Source organism: Salmo salar, chromosome 09 (genome assembly GCF_965601325.2).
Source record: "Salmo salar chromosome 09, fSalSal1, whole genome shotgun sequence".
In the NCBI taxonomy this organism is placed as follows: domain Eukaryota; kingdom Metazoa; phylum Chordata; class Actinopteri; order Salmoniformes; family Salmonidae; genus Salmo; species Salmo salar.
This window is the reverse complement of record NC_138299.1, coordinates 19,805,529-19,825,336: the sequence shown is the minus strand read 5'-3', so window position 1 is coordinate 19,825,336 and position 19,808 is coordinate 19,805,529. Positions and strand designations below refer to the sequence as shown.

Sequence of the window (19,808 nt, the reverse complement as noted above, 5' to 3'; positions counted from 1 at the left end):
AGGGGGGACTTACAATCAGCAAGCTAAAGAGAATTTCTCTGATTGGATAGAAAGTTAGGGGTGATTGACTGATGAGCTAAAGGGACAAACTAGGGGTGCATAGGGAAATACTAAATCTGAAGGTCTGGCCTTTTCTTCAGGCACTTCTAATGTAAATCTATGGCAGCACCTATGACACTGAGCCAATCACGGCGCAACTAGACAAGATTACCAACACCTACGCTCTGTGTTTTCCACTGGCTGCCCCTACACCACAGAAAGCACTGAGCTAAACTGAAACAACTGCATTTTTGGGCTACCTTACTCAAACAAGCAAAAATGAGACCATGTTCGTAAGCGGATTCATTAACTCAAATGATACATGTTTGTTTGCAAACTGATATGTGACACATATTAATGCTCAAATAACATGCAAAATAGGCAACAAAAAAACATTTCTTTAAATAACTGGGAACTCGGAAATCTCTGACTTCTGACTTCAGTGTATTCTAGACAACAGAGTGGTGAGGAATAGGAGTCTACGTGTCCGGAAGCAACTTCGCCCTTCATTTTCTGTATTAAGGCTTCACAAAAACATTGTTTTTAGCTTTGTTCTACTATTAACAGTTGCATCTGATTTTGGGATTCTATATTTATTTACTCTCCTTAATTCTAGTCATCATTAAAACGACAGTGTCTCCTGAACTAGCCTAGTGTGCATGTCACTAGGCACAAGCTTTTCCTTGGCTAAAATAGCTGGCTAGCTTAACAATGCTAGTTTTTGTCCATTGCCAATCTTCATAAATACTGCACCCTCAACTTCAAAACTCATTTTTTAGTTATGAAATCAAGTAACTAAGAAATTAGCTGGAAAGAAACTTGAAAATGATTTTGTTTTATTGTTTTGTTGAATAGTTATGACTGAATCAAGATATCTGTCGTAAGACAACCGTGACGAAGGATATCATTGCTACTTAACGCGGATCTAAATTCAGTTTTGAGATCCACTGGCATCATTGGCGTAGGGTTAGCTGGACATTTCTGACTGTTCTTGTCCAGCTTTCAAGGCAACTGGGAACTTGCAACTCATAATTCCAAGTTGGAAATTCAGGCATCATACTAGAGCTCAGACTTTCCGACCTAAAGATCACTGACGTCACTATTTGATCCGATTTTTGCACCATTGGAACTGTGACAACGGGCCTCTCCCCGCTTGGCTCGATGGGATATGTAGTGATTTTGCCAACATACACAGATATGTACACATTTTTGTACCGTTAACATTTTTTTAAACTGACTATCGTATTTGTTGATTAAATCAGACTTTATTAATATAATATAATGAGTAATCCAGGATTGACACAAATTAATTGACACAAGAAAACTAGAGAAAATAGCAACTCTACAAAGTGCAATGACTACAATGAATGTCTAAATTACTTCCGGAATCAAAGGGTCGACAGAGCTTCACTTCCTCTTCACCACTCTACTGGGAACTCAGGAAAACATTTGTTCAAACTGGGGAAAATAGTTTTGAAAGGTCATCCAACTCGGTATTCCAAGTCAGAAACTCTGGCATCTTTCTAGAACTCAGACTTTCCAACCTGAAGATCACTGACGTCATAATTTGACCTAGTTTTTTTCCCCCAGAGTTCACAGTTCTCTTGAAAGCACCACTTGTCAAGGATGCATCAGTAAAATATTGGCAAGCAACATTTTGTTACAGACCAAAGGAACAAGTACATCTTGAATTTGTAGGTTTAAAATATCCCTCTAGTGGCCAGGGTTGACCTATTTTAAGAAATGCCATTGGTTGGTGGATATGAAGTCTAAATTCTTTCACAGGCTGATGAAGAAGTTGTGTCAAGATATATTTAGTAGGCTACCACCTTTTGAGGTTAGCATAGGGCTAACGTGGCCATGTTATCTGATGGGACCTGAGGTGCATTGAGTTCGCTTGAACGTTTGCTACATTCCAGAACGATTTGTGCTGGATGACACGTTTCCCGCAAAATGTTTTTGAACGGAGTTTGAGGTACATTTGCTCCCGTTTGGTGGGTGTGGCCTGAAGGAATGAGTGACGTTAAATACGGCCATGGACACTTTACAGTGTTCCCCAACCCCATAATTATGGAGCCAGATAGCTGCCAAAAGGGTGAACGTACATATCGTTAGGATAGTAAGAAAATCCATAACAAAATTGTTAGGATTGTAAAAAAAAAGCCATCTGTGAAGCATGACACGTAAATGTGAAATTTCATCTGTGAACATAGAAACACCATGTTACGATTACAGCCTAACATTTTCTGCTTCAACAAATCTTGTGTTGCAATTCTGATGCACAATTAAACCTTTCAAAGTTTTGGAAGTTTCATCTCACCAAAAAAAAAAAACGTACCCCAAATGGCCTGTGAGGACTGCTACGCGAACAAGCATGACACAGTATAAAAAAAACGGAAGTCAGGTAAGTCGGAAAGAGGTATCCTGCATAGGGCTGTAGCGGTCACGATATTTAGTCAGACGGTGATTGTCAAGCAAGTAACTGCCGGTCTCACAGTAATTGACCGTTAATTAACATAAACACATTTACCATCTCCTGGCTTTACAAGCCACTGATGCAGACCTTTTGAAAGTCTACATTTTTTAAAAGTCTAATAAATCCATGTAATATAGCCTACACCTTCACATTAAATCCATTATTTATTTTAGACAGGTCTAAAGAAAGATGATATGAAGAAAATGTAGTCTATTTCAGAAAAACAGAATAGCATACTCTGAGTTATCCTTATGTTAGGTCCTGATCTGGCTATGCCATATGGCTGTGGCCTACACTCATTTAGCAGACAAGATTTGCTTATAATTCTGTGGCATTATTTTATAGTATGAAGAATACAATTGAACAAAGGTGAATAAAATAGAAAGGATATTTTCTCCAAATGATTTGAGGGAGTGTGCACATGCGGCTATTCTGTGTGGAGCGATGAACCAAGAAACTGGTACTCCTATATGCTTAATTTAGAATTATTTATGCAACTTTAGTTGTGTTATAAACATTGGGCTACATGTTTCGATGTTTAACACATTCTAAGGCTGCATGATGCGACTCTAATGATGATTTGAAAAAAGTCTTATAAAAGGCATGAGCTCTGCTTTGTTTTTTGTGCAGGCTGTACACACTTCATCAGTCTCTCGTTCACAATTTGACAATGCTTACAATTTCCCGGCGGCATCCCCTTTGTGTGGCCGTAATGCCGCCTAAAAAAAAATCTATTGTGCCCTTTGGCTGAATATAATAATTGTAATTCCATTTCTCACTGGCTACAAGTGAAGACAGATACTTCGAGGATGCAACTGTGCGCATCCTTATCCAATTCTGAGGCACATATTGAAGATATTGGAAGAACTTTCCACATGTACTTTTCGTCAGCCAACATGGGTGTAGAGCAGTTAGGCTCTATATTGTAACCCATCAGACTATTTTTGATTTAATCTTGTCTTTACATATAGTAAATAATGTGTGAAATGTGTTTAAATTTAGAATATACCATTATCATGTACTTGTCTGGAATCTGGGGCAGTGGAGAAAAAAAACACGTAATCTATGCACTTAAATAGCAAATGGACGACGCTTTTCCCGGGGTTTATTTTCATGCCAGTCAGGTAAGCTGTTGTAAAGACAAGCAATGTGCTTAATATTAGGAAAGTTGAGATATAAATATAGTAGGCCTAGCCTATAAAAAGCTGATGGGATCCTCCTCTTTTTAATAGAAGCCATCTCACGCAATTGCATAGCCTATAGAAATGTTGTGCAACATGAGCTCATGGGCTCTCATTAAGTGTTTGATTAGATTTTCGATCACATTTGCATTGATGTCAGAGTGATTAGAAGGACAATAGAGTGCGGAGTACCAGATAGTTAGCAAGTTTGGTAGGCTACTAATGACCATCAGCAACATCAGAGCTTGGAGAAACCTAATTACCGTGACTAAACGGTCAAGTGGAATTTGACTGCCTTCATTACTCGTGACCGCCGGTGTGGCGGTAATATGGTCACCTAATCCTGCACATTTTCAAGTTAAAAGTCTCCATTCTCTAATACTCCTCAGTTGAGTTTACTTCACATTTAGGTCGCTAATATTATGGATTTTCCTGTACAAGTCTAGATAGCACTAGCTGTATTACATTTACATTTAAGTCATTTAGCAGACGCTCTTATCCAGAGCGACTTACAAATTGGTGGATTCACCTTATGATATCCAGTGGAACAACCACTTTACAATAGTGCATCTAAATCTTTTAGGGGGGGGGGTGGGGGGCAACAGTGAAGTTTCAGTCCGCTAGGTGTCTCTACAGCATGGGCATATCTCTGGGTGACGTGGACATCCCCATGCATGCACCTTCTCAAAATATGACTAATTCAATATTGCACCATCCCATTCTCTGGGCTCTGTCTGCAATCATAACCAGTAGTATATACCAGGAATAATGAAACATAGATTCACCAAACACTTATTATTATTCTGTGAATTATTTATGACCGCTGGAGTCTTTGCCACTCCAAAAACAATTTTATAGAATATTTAGACATTTATTTCATCACTCAAAATCTTGCCAAAGCATATTCTGTTTGAGGGGTTAATATGAATTGAAAATAATTTGACATGATTTATATGAATCAGGTCATGAACATATGGACTTTGAAATGAACAAGGGAGAGGTTAAACGTAGGCTAAGTCTGGCATAAGCATGCAGCCATAGAGTCTTACGATCCTAACGATACATACGTTCAACCTTTTGGCAGCAACTGTATCTGTCTCCATACCTGATAGCTGCCAAATGGTTGAACATACTGTAGGTATCATTAGGATTCCGCAAGACACCAGTACTAAAAATGATAGCCTAAATTGCAATGCCTACAAGTTGAAGGCCTATTTGTTTATTTGGATAGGCCTAAATTAAACATTGAATTATTAAAGTGATAGGCTTAAGAACTTTGGAGAATTTAGATAATTTTGAATACACACAAAGATTTCAATAAACAAATAGATAAGACTGTTCTATTCTCTTTGATTTAGTTCATATTGCAACTCAGACAAATTACAGAATGGATGACATACTGATTGATGGAACTGAATGAAGGATGAATTAAATATTTAAATATGTTGGAATGATGAGTGGCACGCATCATGCATGCTCTGCACTTTATTTGCCTAGGCCTACATTAGAGTATATATGATTGCATGCCTCCAGAAGGGCATTTGAATTTGGCGCTATGCTATTTCACTGGCTGTTGGCAAAGTGGGACGCTACCGTCTCACATACCCTCGAGAGGTTAAAGGTCCCCAAAGCGCACACATCCCTGGGTCGCTCCTCTTTTCAGTTCGCTGCAGCTAGCGACTGGAACGAGCTGCAACAAACGCTCAAACTGGACAGTTTTATCTCCATCTCTTCATTCAAAGACTCAATCATGGAAACTCTTACTGACAGTTGTAGCTGCTTCGCGTGATGATTTTTTTCTCTACCTTCTTGCCTTTGTGCTGTTGTCTGTGGCCAATAATGTTTCTACCATGTTTTGTGCTGCTACCATGTTGTGCTGCTCCCATGTTGTGTTGCTATCATGTTGTTGTCATGTGGTGTTGCTACCATGCTGTGTTGTCATGTGTTGCTGTCATGCTATGTTGTTATCTTAGGTCTCTCTTTATGTAGCGTTGTGGTGTCTCTCTTGTCTTGATGTGTTTTGTCCTATTTAAAAAAATTATAATAATCCAAGCCCCCGTCCCAAAAGGCCTCCAAAAGAAGGACTTTTGGTGGGACGTTATTGTAAATAAGAATTTGTTCTTAACTGACAGGCCTAGTTAAATAAAATACAAAATAATAAAAAAACCTTAAGGTGCTGAATGGAGATCACAAGCTCTTCTACTGAGCAGCAGTGTTGCGATGGAGGGAATAGCCTATATGGAGACTACCTAAAACCACTGTAACAGAGTTATTGTAAAGTGTGGGAATAAGCTTATGCCAGACTTCGCCTACGTTTACCCTCTCACTTGTTCATTTCAAAGTCCATATGTTCATGACCCGATTCATATAAATCATGTCAAATTATTTTCAATTCATATTAACCCCTCAAACAGAATATGCTTTGGCAAGATTTTGAGTGATGAAATACATGTCTAAATATTCTATAAAAAAATATATATTTTGAGTGGCAAAGACTCCAGTGGTCATAAATAATTCATAGAATAATAATAAGTGTTTGGTGAATCTATGTTTAATTATTCCTGGTATATACTACTGGTTATGATTGCAGACAGAGCCCAGAGAATGGAATAGTGCAATATTGAATTAGTAGTATTTTGAGAAGGTGCATGCATGGGGATGTCCACGTCACCCAGAGATATGCCCATGCTGTAGAGACACCTAGCGGACTGAAACTTCACTGTTGTCGGCGTAATACAGCTAGTGCTATCTAGACTTGCACTGGAAAATCCATTACATTAGCGACCTAACTGTGAAGTAAACTCAACTGAGGAGTATTAGAGAATGGAGACTTTTAACTTGAAAATGTGAACGATACATACGTTCAACCTTTTGGCAGCTATCTGGCTCCATACATAATCCAACCTCTCCCCGTTTAAGAGTCGTTCAGTACAGCACTGTTTCCATTCAATTGAATGTCTCAGAACGTACAAACGTATTGAACTCAGCCAACTACAATTTAGCGTTCTGCCACATGCAAGTAAATCGACGCTTTTCATTGGCTGATATGCATTTTTAACTGGAGAATCCATTTCTCTTTAAATTGTTGTTTATGTTCGCAAGTTCGGCACAAAAGGTCTCTTAGTTATGCCCAACGTTATCAATGAACAATACATATTTTTCTTGACCAAATGCGACACAATCCCATTGCCTTCCAGTAAAAAAAAAAAACACTAACCGCTTTGTCTGCATTGCGTCGTATTTCACCCAGGACAAAGTGCAGAGTTGTATCTCTCGCTCACATATGCCACTAGCTGTAAACCTACTCATTTCCCTGAAATGGGTACTGGGCGGCAGTTTTGCAAATTTAGCGACTCAGTCGCTATATTTAGCGAGTATTCAGACCCCTCTGGCGACAAATTTTCAAAAAAGCGACTAGCGACAAATCTAGCGACTTTTTCTGGTGGTATTGGAGACTTTTGGAGACTGACGTTGAAAGCACGTATCGTTCTTACTCTTCTCAACGAGCAGCGGGTGCTGCCGTGGGCCCCACCCCAGTCCCAAAGCACTCACAGGCGGCCCAGTCAGAGCAAGAGATGTTCACCCCTCCGCGTCCAGATTGCAAATGAATCGCGCATGCGGGAAGCCGCCGCTGGCTGATCCCGCCCTGGCCAGACTAGTTACCATAATTTTCTCACATTGCCATTGACAGTTTTTTCTATTGTCTCTTTTTGGTCCATTTAGATTGTATAGAATTTTTTTTTTTTTTAAATGTTCATATTTTACTGTGACTTGTTGTAGGCTCCTAAGTGGACCATAAGGTTAAAAACCAAGCCAAATTAAGAAAACGAATCTAAAAAACATTTTTTTTTAAATAAAAAACGAAGTAACTCCGCCAGAGTGTCTATTATGGGTCACTTTTTCCGGTCCCAAGCCCGGATAAAGGAAGAGGGTTGGAATTGTGATATTAAAAAAAACTATAATCGACAGAAGTTCATTTCTAGTTCTAAACATATTTAGGGTGTTTTTTTTTTTAATCACTTTTTGTCTCTCCCGCGCCGTTATTCCGCTCTCCTACAGCGTCCATCACAATTGCATTCACATGGCAATTATACAAATTACGTGATGACGTCATTTATCGACTTCAAGCGACTTTTAGGACAGCCAATAGCTACTTTCCTTACTGAGGAGTTGGCAACACTGCTGGGCGGAGATCTCGTGCTTGAAGATCGAAAGTGAAAGTAGAAAAAGCATTATAGAAGGCTTGATGCTTTCTTAGCTTGATGGTTAACATTATCACAGGTTTGTAACCCGTGTAAGGCTTATCATTATCGTAACCTATGTGGGCTATACATGGACCAATGAGATTGCGCGCATGTCGGCCCCTTCCTCAACTGTTCATGGAGTGTGTGCCACGGACACCACCATTTTTTATGTGAGTATTTGCCAATAGCACTACACAGCTGATTCAAATAATGAAAGATTGATGATGAGTTGGTTATTTGAATCAACCATGTTGATTCAAATAACCCAAAACAGGTTTTTAGGCATTTTGCAATTTAATAAAACATTTAAAACTGAAATATCAAATTTACATAACTATTCAGAACCTTTACTCAGTACTTTGTTGAAGCACCTTTGGCAGCGTTTACAGCCTTGAGTCGTCTTGTATGACGCTACAAGCTTGGCACACCTGTATTTTTGGAGTTTCTCCCATTCTCCTCTGCAGATCCTCTCAAGCTCTGTCAGGTTGGATGGGGAGTGTCACTGTACAGCTATTTTCAGGTCTCCAGAGATGTTCGATCGGTTTCAAGTCCGGGCTCTGGCTGGGCCACTCAAGGACCTGTTCCAAAGCCACTCCTGTGTTGTCTTGGCTGTGTGCTTAGGGTCGTTGTCCTGTTGGAGGGTGAACCTTCGTCCCAGTCTGAGGTCCTAAGCGCCTTGGAGCAGGTTTTCATCAAGGATCTCTCTGTACTTTGCTCCATTAATCTTTCCCTTGATCCTGACTAGTCTCCCAGTCCCTGCTGCTGAAAAACATCCTCACAGCATTTTTTATTTTATTTTATTTCACCATTATTTAACCAGGTAGGCTAGTTGAGAACAAATTCTCATTTACAACTGCGACCTGGCCAAGATAAAGCAAAGCAGTGCGACACAAACAACAACACAGAGTTACACATGGAATAAACAAAATACAATAGAAAAAAGTCTATATACAGTGTGTGCAAATGAGGTAGGATAAGGGAGGTAAGGCAATAAATAGGCCATAGTGGCAAAATAATTACATTATAGCAATTAAACACTGGAGTAATAGATGTGCAGAAGATGAATGTGCAAGTAGAGATACTGGGGTGCAAAGGAGCAAAATAAATAAAAAAACCGTATGGGGATGAGGTAGTTGGAAGGGCTATTTACAGATGGGCTATGTACAGGTGCAGAGATCTGTGAGCTGCTCTGACAGCTGGTGCTTAAAGTTTGTAAGGGAGATATGAGTATCCAGCTTCAGGGATTTTTTTGCAGTTCGTTCCAGTCATTGGCAGCAGAGAACTTGAAGGAAAGACGGCCACAGGAGGAATTGGCTTTGGGGTGACCAGTGAAATATACCTGCTGGAGCGTGTGCTACAGGTGGGTGCTGCTATGGTGACCAGCGAGCTGAGATAAGGTGGGGCTTTACCTAGCAAAGACTTATAGATGACCTGGAGCCAGTGGGTTTGGTGACGAATATGAAGCGAGGGCCAGCCAACGAGAGCATACAGGTCGCAGTGATGGGTAGTATATGGGGCTTTGGTGACAAAACGGATGGCACTGTGATAGACCGCATCCAATTTGCTGAGTAGAGTGTTGGAGGCTATTTTGTAAATGTCTGAATATAAACAGTGTAGCTATTCCCTCCGCAAGGCAATCAAACAAGTGAAATGCCAGTACAGGCACAATGTAGAGTCACAATTCAACAGCTCAGACACGAGACGTATGTGGCAGGGTCTACAGGAAATCACGGACTACAAAATGAAATCCAGCCATGTCACGGACACGTCACATTTCCAGACAAACTAAACACCTTTGCCCGCTTTGAGGATAATACAGTACCACCGTCGCGGCCCACTAACAAGGACTTCGCCCCCCCTTCTCCTTGGCTGACGTGAGTAAAATATTTAAACGTGTTAACCCTCGCAAGGCTGCTGGCCCAGACGGCATTCCTAGCCGCGTCCTCAAAGCATGCCCAGACCAGCTGGCTGGTGTGTTTACGGACATATTCAATTGCTCCCTATCCCAGTCTGTTGTCCCCACATGCTTCAAGATGGCTACCATTGTTCCTGTACCCAAGAGGCAAAGATAACTGAACTAAATGACTACCGCCCTGTAGCACTCACTTCTGTCATCATGAAGTGCTTTGAGAAATTAGTCAAGGATCATATCACCTCCACCTTACCGACCACGCTAGACCCACTTCAGTTTGCATACCACCCCAACAGGTCCACAGACGATGCAATCGCCATTGCACTGCACACTGCCCTATCCCATCTGGACAAAAGGAATACGTATGTAAGAATGCTGTTCATTGACTATAGCTCAGCATTCAACACCATAGTACCCTACAAGCTCATCAAGCTGGAGGACCTGGGTCTCAACCCCGCCCTGTGCAATTGGGTCCTGGACTTTGACGGGCCGCCCCCAGTTGGTGAAGGTAGGAAACAACATCTCCAATTCGCTGACCCTCAACACTGGGGCCCCACAAGGGTGCATGCTCAGCCCTCTCCTGTACACCCTGTTCACCCACGACTGCGTGGCCATGCACACCTCCAACTTAATCATCATGTTTGCAGACGACACAACAGTAGTGGGCTTGATTACAAACAACGACGAGACAGCCTACAGGGAGGAGGTGAGGGCACTTGGAGTGTGGTGTCAGGAAAACAACCTCTCACTCAACGTCAACAAAACAAAGGAGATTATCGTGGACTTCAGGAAACAGCAGAGGGAACACCCCCCCCCCCCCCCCCCCCCCCCACATCGAAGGGCTAAGCAGTGGAGAAGGTGGAAAGTTTTAAGTTCCTCGGCTTACACATCACAGACCAACTGAAATGGTCCACTCACACAGACAGTGTGGTGAAGGCGCAACAGCGCCTCTTCAATCTCAGGACGCTGAAGAAATTTGGCTTGTCACCCAAAAGCCTGACAAACTTTTACAGATGCACAATTGAGAGCATCTTGTCGGGCTGTATTACAGCCTGGTACGGCAACTGCACCGCCCTCAACCACAAGGCTCTCCAGAGGGTGGTGCAGTCTGCCCAATGCATCACTGGGGGCAAACTACCTGCCCTCCATGACACCTACAGCACCCGATGTCACAGGAAGGCCAAAAAGATCATCAAGGACATCAACCACCCAAGCAACTGGCTGTTCTCACCGTTATCTTCCAGAAGGCGAGGTCAGTACAGGTGCATCAAATCTAGGACCGAGAAGCTGAAAAACAGCTTCTATCTCAAGGCCATCAGACTGCTAAACAGCCATCACTAACTCAGAAAGGCTGCTGCCTACATTGAGACCCAATCACTGGCCACTTTAGTAAATGGATCACGAGTCACTTTATACAATGCACTCTAAATAATGCTACTTTAATAATGTTTACACATCTTATGTTACTCATATCACATGTATATACTGTATTTTATACCATCTATTGCACCTTCGTCATCGCTCATCCATATACTTATATATACTATACATGTACATATTCTCATTCCCCCCTTTAGATTTGTGTGTATTAGGTAGTTGTTGGGGAATTGTTAGATTACTTGTTAGATATTACTGTTAGATATTATGTTATGTTACCGCACTGTCGCAACTAGAAGGACAAGCATTTCGCTACACTCACATTAACATCTGCTAACCATGTGTATGTGACAAATGAAATTTGATTTGAAGTGAACTCTGTCAAGAGAAAATCACCAGAGGACAGGAATATAAAAAAAACCCAAAGAAGGCGGAGGTAAATTACCTCCCACCCCACCCTGCTGGAGAAACAGATGAGACCCTGGAGAGGGAGTCTGGGAGAAGTACAAAGAGCTACTGGGAGAAGTACAAATATGTGACAACTACAACATTGTGAGTGCCAAAATGTCATTCAGGCCCTTCCTGTGAAGGACTTCAAAGAAAGATGGCCAGCCCTGTTTGAGCTCACTCAGGTACAACATACTACTGAATGAAAATAGTCAATGTAGGTAAAAATGTATATTGATTAAAATATTTTTTTGTCTTGACCTAATATTCTAATCTACATTGAAATACGCATTAAAGATTAGTCAAGATTAGTCTGAACATTCTCACTCTGCACATGCTTTGGGAGGGGTTTCCCAATAGCATTATGGCTCTCAGATCATCTTTTGTCCTTATCTGTTCAGAAGACCCCCCCCCCCCCCCGTCTGTTATTTCTTCATTTTTTTTTTGTTCAGCATGTGATTAAGTTGTTCACTGTGAAGGATCTGCACCAGAATATAGCGCATGGGATCTGCATCGAAGGAGCAGAGATCCTGGCTGGTATTCCCAGTGTTACAGTCATGTACCTTGCTTATGGGCCTCATCTATGGTTTAAATCTAAGGTACCCCCAAAGAACTGAAATATACCTTTGAGGTGTTCCAAAAAGTATTCTTGGAACTTGATGATCTCAGGACCTCCCCACGGCTCCAAGCTCTATAGATGAAGTTACTTGTTTTCAGAGATATCTAACGATATATATGAGAACTCAAAGGGCCACTCTCAAACTGTGGTCTAAACCCTACTCAGTAAGCTGAACAGCTAGTTGCTAGGTAGCATAGGAGCTACAGTTAACATGATGCTCTTTGTCAGGTGAAGTCATAAGAGACATTGTCAATTCCTGTTTAAAAAACAGCTTTGTTTTCAAACTTACTCCATATGCGCTAGTGGATATCTGAGATTATTTGTCAGGTTCAAGCCATCTGGATGTAACTTTACCTAAGGAGACAAGGTGGAGTTTTACCCAGAATGCTTATACCTGTCAAAATATATGTCTATATGGGCTTCACTAGTGCATATGGAGTCAGGTTTAAGGTACAATTTGGCATATACAGTCGCAAGAAAAAGTATGTGAACCCTTTGGAATTATCTGGATAAATTCTGCATAAATTGGCCATAAAATTTGATCTGATCTTCATCTAAGTCACAACAATAGACAGTCTGCTTAAACTAATAACACACAAACAATTATACGTTTTTATGTCTTTATTGAGTACACGGTGTAAACATTCACAGTGTAGGGTGGAAAAAGTATGTGAACCCTTGGATTTAATAACTGGTTGACCCTCCTTTGGCAGCAACTCAACCAAATGTTTTCTGTAGTTGCGGATTAGACCTGCACAACGGTCAGGAGGAGTTTTGGACCATTCATCTTTACAAAACTGTTTCAGTTCAGCAATATTCTTAGGGTGTCTGGTGTGAACCGCTCTCGAGGTCATGCCTCAACATTTTAAATTGGATTGAGGTCAGGACTCTGACTGGACCCCTCCAGAAGGCGTATTTTCTTCTGTTGAAGCCATTCTGTAGTTGATTTACTTCTGTGTTTTGGGTTATTGTCCTGTTGCATCACCCAATTTATGTTGAGCTTCAATTGGCGGACAGATAGCCTTACATTCTCCTGCAAAATGTCTTGACAAACTTGGGAAACCATTTTCCCGTCGATGATAGCAGGCCCTGAGGCAGCAAAGCAGCCCCAAATCATGATGCTCTCTCTACCATAATTTACAGTTGTGATGAGGTTTTGATGTTGGTGTGCTGTGCCTTTTTTTCTCCAGGAACAACTCAACTTTAGTTTAATCTGTCCACAGAATATTTTGCAAGAAGCGCTGTGGAACATCCAGGTACTCTTTTGCGAACTTCAGACGTGCAGCAATGGTTTTTTTGGACAGCAGTGGCTTCTTGTTTAGTGTTTTACGTATCGTAGACTCGTCAACAAAGATGTTAGCATGTTCCAGACATTTCTGTAAGTCTTTAGCTGACACTCAAGGATTAACCTCATTGAGCATTCTGCACTGTGCTCTTGCTGTCATCTTTGCAGGATGGCCACTCCTAGGGAGAGTAGCAACAGTGCTGAACTTTCTCCATTTATAGACAATTTGTCTTACCGTGGACTGATGAACGTCAAGGCTTTTAGAGACCCTTTCCAGCTTTATGCAAGTCAACAATGAATCTTACTGTAGGTCTGCTGAGATCTCTTTTGTTCGAGGCATGGTTCACATCAGGCAATGCTTCTTGTGAATAGCAAACTCAAATTCTGTAACTGTTTTTTTATAGGGCAGGGCAGCTCTAACCAACATCTCCAATATCGTCTCATTGATTGGACTCCAATTAGCTTTTGGAGAAGTCACTAGCCTAGGGGTTTACATACTTTTTCCAATCTACACTGTGAATGTCTAAATTATGTATTCAATATAGAAAAATACAATCATTTGTGTGTTATTAGTTTAACACACTGTGTTTGTCTATTGTTGTGACTAAGATGAAGATCAGATCAAATTGTATGACTAATTTATGCAGAAATCCAGGTAATTCCAAAGGGTTCATATACTTTTTATTGCCACTGTATTTTGTAACAATATGTGAAATGTATGTTTTGAAAACCCATGTTTTAATTAATCTAAAACAGTTTGAATGAGGTATTTGAGCTAAAGTTCATATTGTGCTTTGTGTAAAGTGCTAATCCCAAACTATCACCTAAACCTTATGCAGTTGTGAAGATCTGAAATGATTTGTAGTCAGGTGCAAGCTATCTGGTTGTAACTTTACCTAAGGAGGCAAGGTGTAGTTATACCCAGAATGCTTACATATTACAAAATAATGAGCTCTCCACAAATGCCTAAGGAGTAGGGTTTAAGGGGCGATTTGAGTTTGAAGAAATTATGAAATTATAACATTTATTTTTTTCAAAAGAAAGGTGTTGAAGTTGAACACTGTTGTTTCTTTTTGCGTATTCCCTTGTATAGAAATAATATTTTTTTGTAAATTATCCCAAGTATGTTGAGGTAACTATTTACATCAGCTTTTTAAGTATAGTTGTGAGTATATATTTGAGTAGTAGGAACCCAATTTAAATACATTTTTACTAACCTGAGTACAATAAGTTACTGAGCAAAAAACATTTGTAGATAAAACATAGAATATCAATTACGATACTGAGAAAATTCAGCAAATGAATCTTACAATAGTAGTTTGGTAACTAATTACATTAAGTATATATATATATATAAGTATATCAAACTTATAACATTAGTTCTGGGACTTGAAGGACTTTTAAGCAGGTCAAACAAAAAAATAACATTTCTGAACCTGATAAAATTAAGTTGAATGAAAGGAATTTTTGAAATCCAGTTAGTTGTTGCACTTAATATGTTTGAGTTTGTAATACACTAAAAGTGAAGCATATTAAACTTAAAATATCCTCCTTGTTGGATTTACTTAAAAAGCTGATGCAAACAGTTACCTACATTTTTTTAAAGTAAAAGGGGCACAATATCTTTTGTAGTGCACCAACCATATCTCTGCCGGTACCAGGTGAGCTGCAGGAGCCTTGGAATGACTGGATAGAATATTTTGAATTGTACATTACACAGGGCAGACAAAATAGGTTTGCCAGACGAAGAGAAGATAACATTGTTATGCGCTTACCTTGGCAATGAGTGACTGTGCATCTAAAATACCCGGACAATGACTGAAACATGTGCAGCAATGATTGATGCCCTCACTGTTTACTTCAGCAATGCTCAGGAGCCTCGGGACGGTCAGGAGCCTCGGGACGGTCAGGAGCCTCGGGACGGTCAGGAGCCTCGGGACGGTCAGGAGCCTCGGGATGGTCAGGAGCCTCAGGACCCGGATGATTCACAAAGAATCAAACAGAACAGTGAGTCAAACAGAACTTCCCAAAACTATCACAATTCTGATCATCAAAATGGGAGCACCATATTTAATATTTGTATGAATAGCAACATGCACCCATAATGTTTAAAGGTCATAAATACTTATGAAAACATGTAATAGTTGGCCAGGGAGTGTTAAGTACACAACACTTTTGGAATTTACCAAAACAAACATCGATTTAATAACAAAACATAATGTGTTGAATCCAGGTCACAGTAATACAGGTCACATGTCTGTATCCATCTTGGGTCATCTGTATTCCTCTTAAGTATTAGCCCACTGAGCTAAAGCCCACCAAACTCACAAAGCCAACTCCATGACACTCATAGGTTTCCTGTTGTCAAGTGATATTAAGTATGACTAGCAATATTGTAAAATATCCATGATGATGTGTTTTGTGTCATGGATATTTTACAGGTAGTAAATGTAGGATAGCTGTGTGGACTGAAATGTATAATGGCCTGAAATGTATAATGGCCACACATGTTCTGGAAAATTCTCAATACTACCAATTGGATACCACGAAATTGGGGAGAGAAAAGGGGTAAAAAAAAAAGATGCATGTTTTGCGGGCCGTACTTTGCCCCCCTTGGGTTAGAGGATGGTTTTTGAGTAAAATGCACCCTTTTAACCTTTTAAAATCCCAAATAGTGAATAGCTAGTTTACTTTCAACCAACTACAATAGGTTAGGCTACTGTTGTGGATTAGGTGAATTACTAGCTGACTTGCTGGCTAACACACAGTAGCTTTGTCAACAAGCAGGATATCATAAAAGAGCAATATTGTATTTTCTATTTAGGAAAAAGGATGATCATTACAGGAGCAGCAGCAACAGTGGGAGCAGGTAAGATAATGTATTTAGTCAGCATGAATATTCTATTTGATCCAATAACTCCACTAATCTGATTGATCTGTATTATATTTGTTGATTTTTGCTAAAAAAAAAAATTTAAAAACACTGGTCAAAATCCATTGTAAACATACTTTTGATAAGTTCAAACAACGTAAATGGAACAATAATTGCCAGAATAAGAAACACAATATAAATGGCACAATAATTGTCAGTATAAGAAAAGGAATCTCTAGTCTATGCTCTGAACATTATTGGTTAAGCCCTTTCTAGGTGTTACCTTCAAATCATTTCACAGTTGTATTGCTACTTTCTTTTGTCATTTAGGCCTAAGTCATTCACATTATAGTGATACCATTGTCAAACCTATAACAGGGAGCCATGTATGTTTTTGTTTGTTTGCTCGTTGCATGCTCTTGTCTGCTGGGCCTTCACAGCTGCGGCGGTGGTGGGGGCACCAGTTGCCCTGGGAGTGGCAGGTTTGACTACTGTTGGGGTTGCTGCTGGAGCAACTGCAGGGGGCACCGCAATAGGTAAAATCAAAGAAAGCTTTAATGGCATGATGGAATAAAGGAAGCCAATGGTAGTGTTTGTGATTATAGTGTTTAGATCATATGACTTATTGAGTAGAATTTATCATTGATGATTGACTTAGTCGTTTTCTTTGCTCTTATAATGTAAGGATGTGTATCCTGTGTGTATCCATTTTGGGTCACCCATGTTCCTCGAAACTGTTACCCCACTGAGCTAAAGCCACAAAGCCACCTCCATGACATTCATAGGTTTAAGTGGTATTCAGCATGACCAGAAGTCCTGGAAAATATCTATGATAATGCGTTTTGTGTCAAAAAGCATAATCATAGATTTTTTCCCAGGAAATAAATACAGGCTTTCTATTAGGATAGCTATGAGGCTTTCGTATGCAATGTATATAATTATATTTTGGGACTATATGAAGGGTGGACTGACAGGCTAGAACATTTTTCTTGAGTAAAAGTCCTTTTATCCTTTCGAATCCAAAATGGTGAGTACCTAGTTTACAATCAACAACCAAGGTTACTCTGATGGATTGGGTGAATTACAAGTTGAGTTGCCATAAAAGGAGGTTATCATAAAATAGCAATATTTTCTTTACCATTTAGGAACAGGTACAATTGCTGCAGCAGCAGCAGCAACAGCGGGAGCAGGTAAGATTATTTATTTAGTCAGCGTGAATTCAAATGATCAATTACCAGCTTCAAATAATTTTACAGATGTATTACTACTTTGTTTTGTTGTTTAGGCCAAACATTCACATGATAGTGATACTATTGTCAACCTATAACACGAGGCCAGGTATGTTTATGGTTGCTTGCTCAAGTGTTTCTGCTGGGCCTTCATAGTTGCGGCAGTGGCAATGGCACCAGTTGTCCTAGGAGCGATAGGATTTACTGCTGGTGGGATTGCTGCTGGATCATATGCAGCAAGCATGATGTCTGCAGCGGCTGCGGTAAATGGAGGTGGGGTAGCAGCCGGGGGTCTTGTTGCTGTTCTACAGTCAGCAGGTAAATACGAAGAATCCTACAATCTTTCAATGAAATAAAGATAGCCAATGTTGGTGTTTGTGATGTCATAACTTACTAAATCACATGACTTGATATCGTTTATCTTTGCTGTTTGGATTTATTTTTTATTTTTATGTTGGACAGTGACAGATGTGTATGTGGTCAACCTAGGTGCTGCAGGGCTTTCAGGAGGGGCTACAGCGGCGCTGGGAGGTGTTGGAGCTGCACTTAGTGGAGCCGCAGGATGGGTGGCCGCAGGAGCAGGGATCTCAGGAGCGGCAGCAGCTACTACAGCAGCTACGGCAGGTGTGAATGGCAGTGTAATGTAAGGAAGTTTGTTTCTAATATATGGGATAGTGACGTATGTGGTCTTCTCTAGGTGCTGCAGGGCTCTCTGCAACGGCTACAGCAGCCGCGGGAGGTGTTGGAGCAGCAGTTGGTGGAGCGGCGGGATGGCTGGCCACAAGGACAAGGACACCTGAAAAGGAGGAAGGAGAAGAGACAGGAGCAGCTACAGCAGCTGCTGCAGGAGGTTTGTCAGATTAATTTATCATTGATAAATTGGTCATGTAAGTCAAATTAATGTTTGTCCTCTAGCGCCAAGGACTGTACACGCTAAGGCTGGTTCAGGTAGGTAAGCTACCACTATGGGGCAGTAGTAAAAGTGCAAGCAGTAGTTGTCACTTTATTGCATACATGAAAGGACAAGGTACTTTTGGTAGGTAAGGTAAAGGCTTGATCAGGTGTTGTGAGTTGCTGGGAGGGGGCGTGGCCAGAAGGTAATAGGGATAAGAGCCGTGACCCTTCACAACAGTAAGTATGTTTGTATCGTATTTGGGACAGCGATGTGTGTGGTCTTCCTCTAGGTGCTGCAGGGCTTTCAGGAGAGGCTACAGAGGCTGTGGGAGGTGTTGGAGCAGCAGTTGGTGGAGCATCTGAAGGGGAGGGAGGAGTCGAGGAGAGAGAGCTTTCAGGAGCGACTACAGCAGCTGCAGAAGGTGTGTGAGGAGTCATTTATCATTTTAATTGGTAATGTAAGGATATTTGTATCTCGTATGTGGAACAGCAATGTGTGTGGTCTTCCTCTAGGTGCTGCAGGGCTTTCAGGAGTGGCTACAGCAGCTGTGGGTGGTGTTAGAACAGCAGTTGGTGGAGCGGCGGGATGGCTGTTCTCAAGAATCGGGACGTCTAAAAAGAAGGGAGGAGAGTAGAGGGAAGAGAGAGGATGAGAAGAGATCCCGGAGGAGGGCCCTTTACATCAAAACTGATTGATGTTATGAATGTTTTTTTTGTTGCTCCTTAATTATTTGTTATTTTTATATTTTTCTCATTGTTCATTTTTATTTCAGATTTTTGAATTTATTTAAGTAAATATTTTCTCGATAAAAAAACATGAGCTGGTGCACACCCAGAGTAATAGTTTGTGTGGAGGTGCTGACTAACGGCGAATAAACTATAAATTATCAAAATAAAGAAAATCGCACTCTCCATGTATAAACTCCCAGCAATTGAACGTTTCGGCAACACTCTGCCTTCCTCAGGGTTAGGGTTAGTTGAGTTTATAGTAAATATTTTCTCAACACTGTTTTTTCTTGGTTAAAAACTTCTTAGATTTAATTTTTAAGGGCTTGTAAGTAAGCATTTCACTGTAAGGTCTACCCACACCTGTTGTATTTGGTGCATGTGACAAATAACACTTGATGTGATTTTGATTTGAATGATTTCATAATGGTGTTATGAGTGCATATGTAAACCCCCTTTTGGTGATGCCAAAACACATACTGGTATATACCCACTCAACATGTATTG

The 19,808-nt window shown here is 40.6% G+C and overlaps 1 protein-coding gene across 1 annotated transcript; it reads left to right on the top strand.

Annotated features, from left to right (window-relative positions):
• Window positions 1–7,858: 7,858 nt before the first annotated feature.
• On the top strand, window positions 7,859–19,477 carry LOC106610871 (uncharacterized). Its single transcript, XM_014210515.3, has 10 exons — window positions 7,859–8,110; window positions 15,445–15,587; window positions 16,405–16,449; window positions 16,893–16,988; window positions 17,598–17,642; window positions 17,838–17,999; window positions 18,171–18,305; window positions 18,379–18,531; window positions 18,866–18,997; window positions 19,089–19,477. Exons 1-10 carry the CDS (start codon window positions 8,016–8,018, stop codon window positions 19,208–19,210), a joined length of 1,128 nt encoding a protein of 375 aa, XP_014065990.3. The 5' UTR covers window positions 7,859–8,015; the 3' UTR covers window positions 19,211–19,477.
• Window positions 19,478–19,808: the final 331 nt, after the last annotated feature.

Excerpts from the sequence above, each read along its gene's own strand:
- LOC106610871 (XM_014210515.3), top strand. The coding sequence starts at position 8,016 with ATGTGGGCTATACATGGACCAATGAGATTGCGCGCATGTCGGCCCCTT. Across the intron at positions 16,989-17,597 it reads TGCAGGGGGCACCGCAATAG|GAACAGGTACAATTGCTGCA; the intron begins GTAAAATCAAAG and ends TTTACCATTTAG. Across the intron at positions 17,643-17,837 it reads AGCAGCAACAGCGGGAGCAG|TTGCGGCAGTGGCAATGGCA; the intron begins GTAAGATTATTT and ends GGGCCTTCATAG.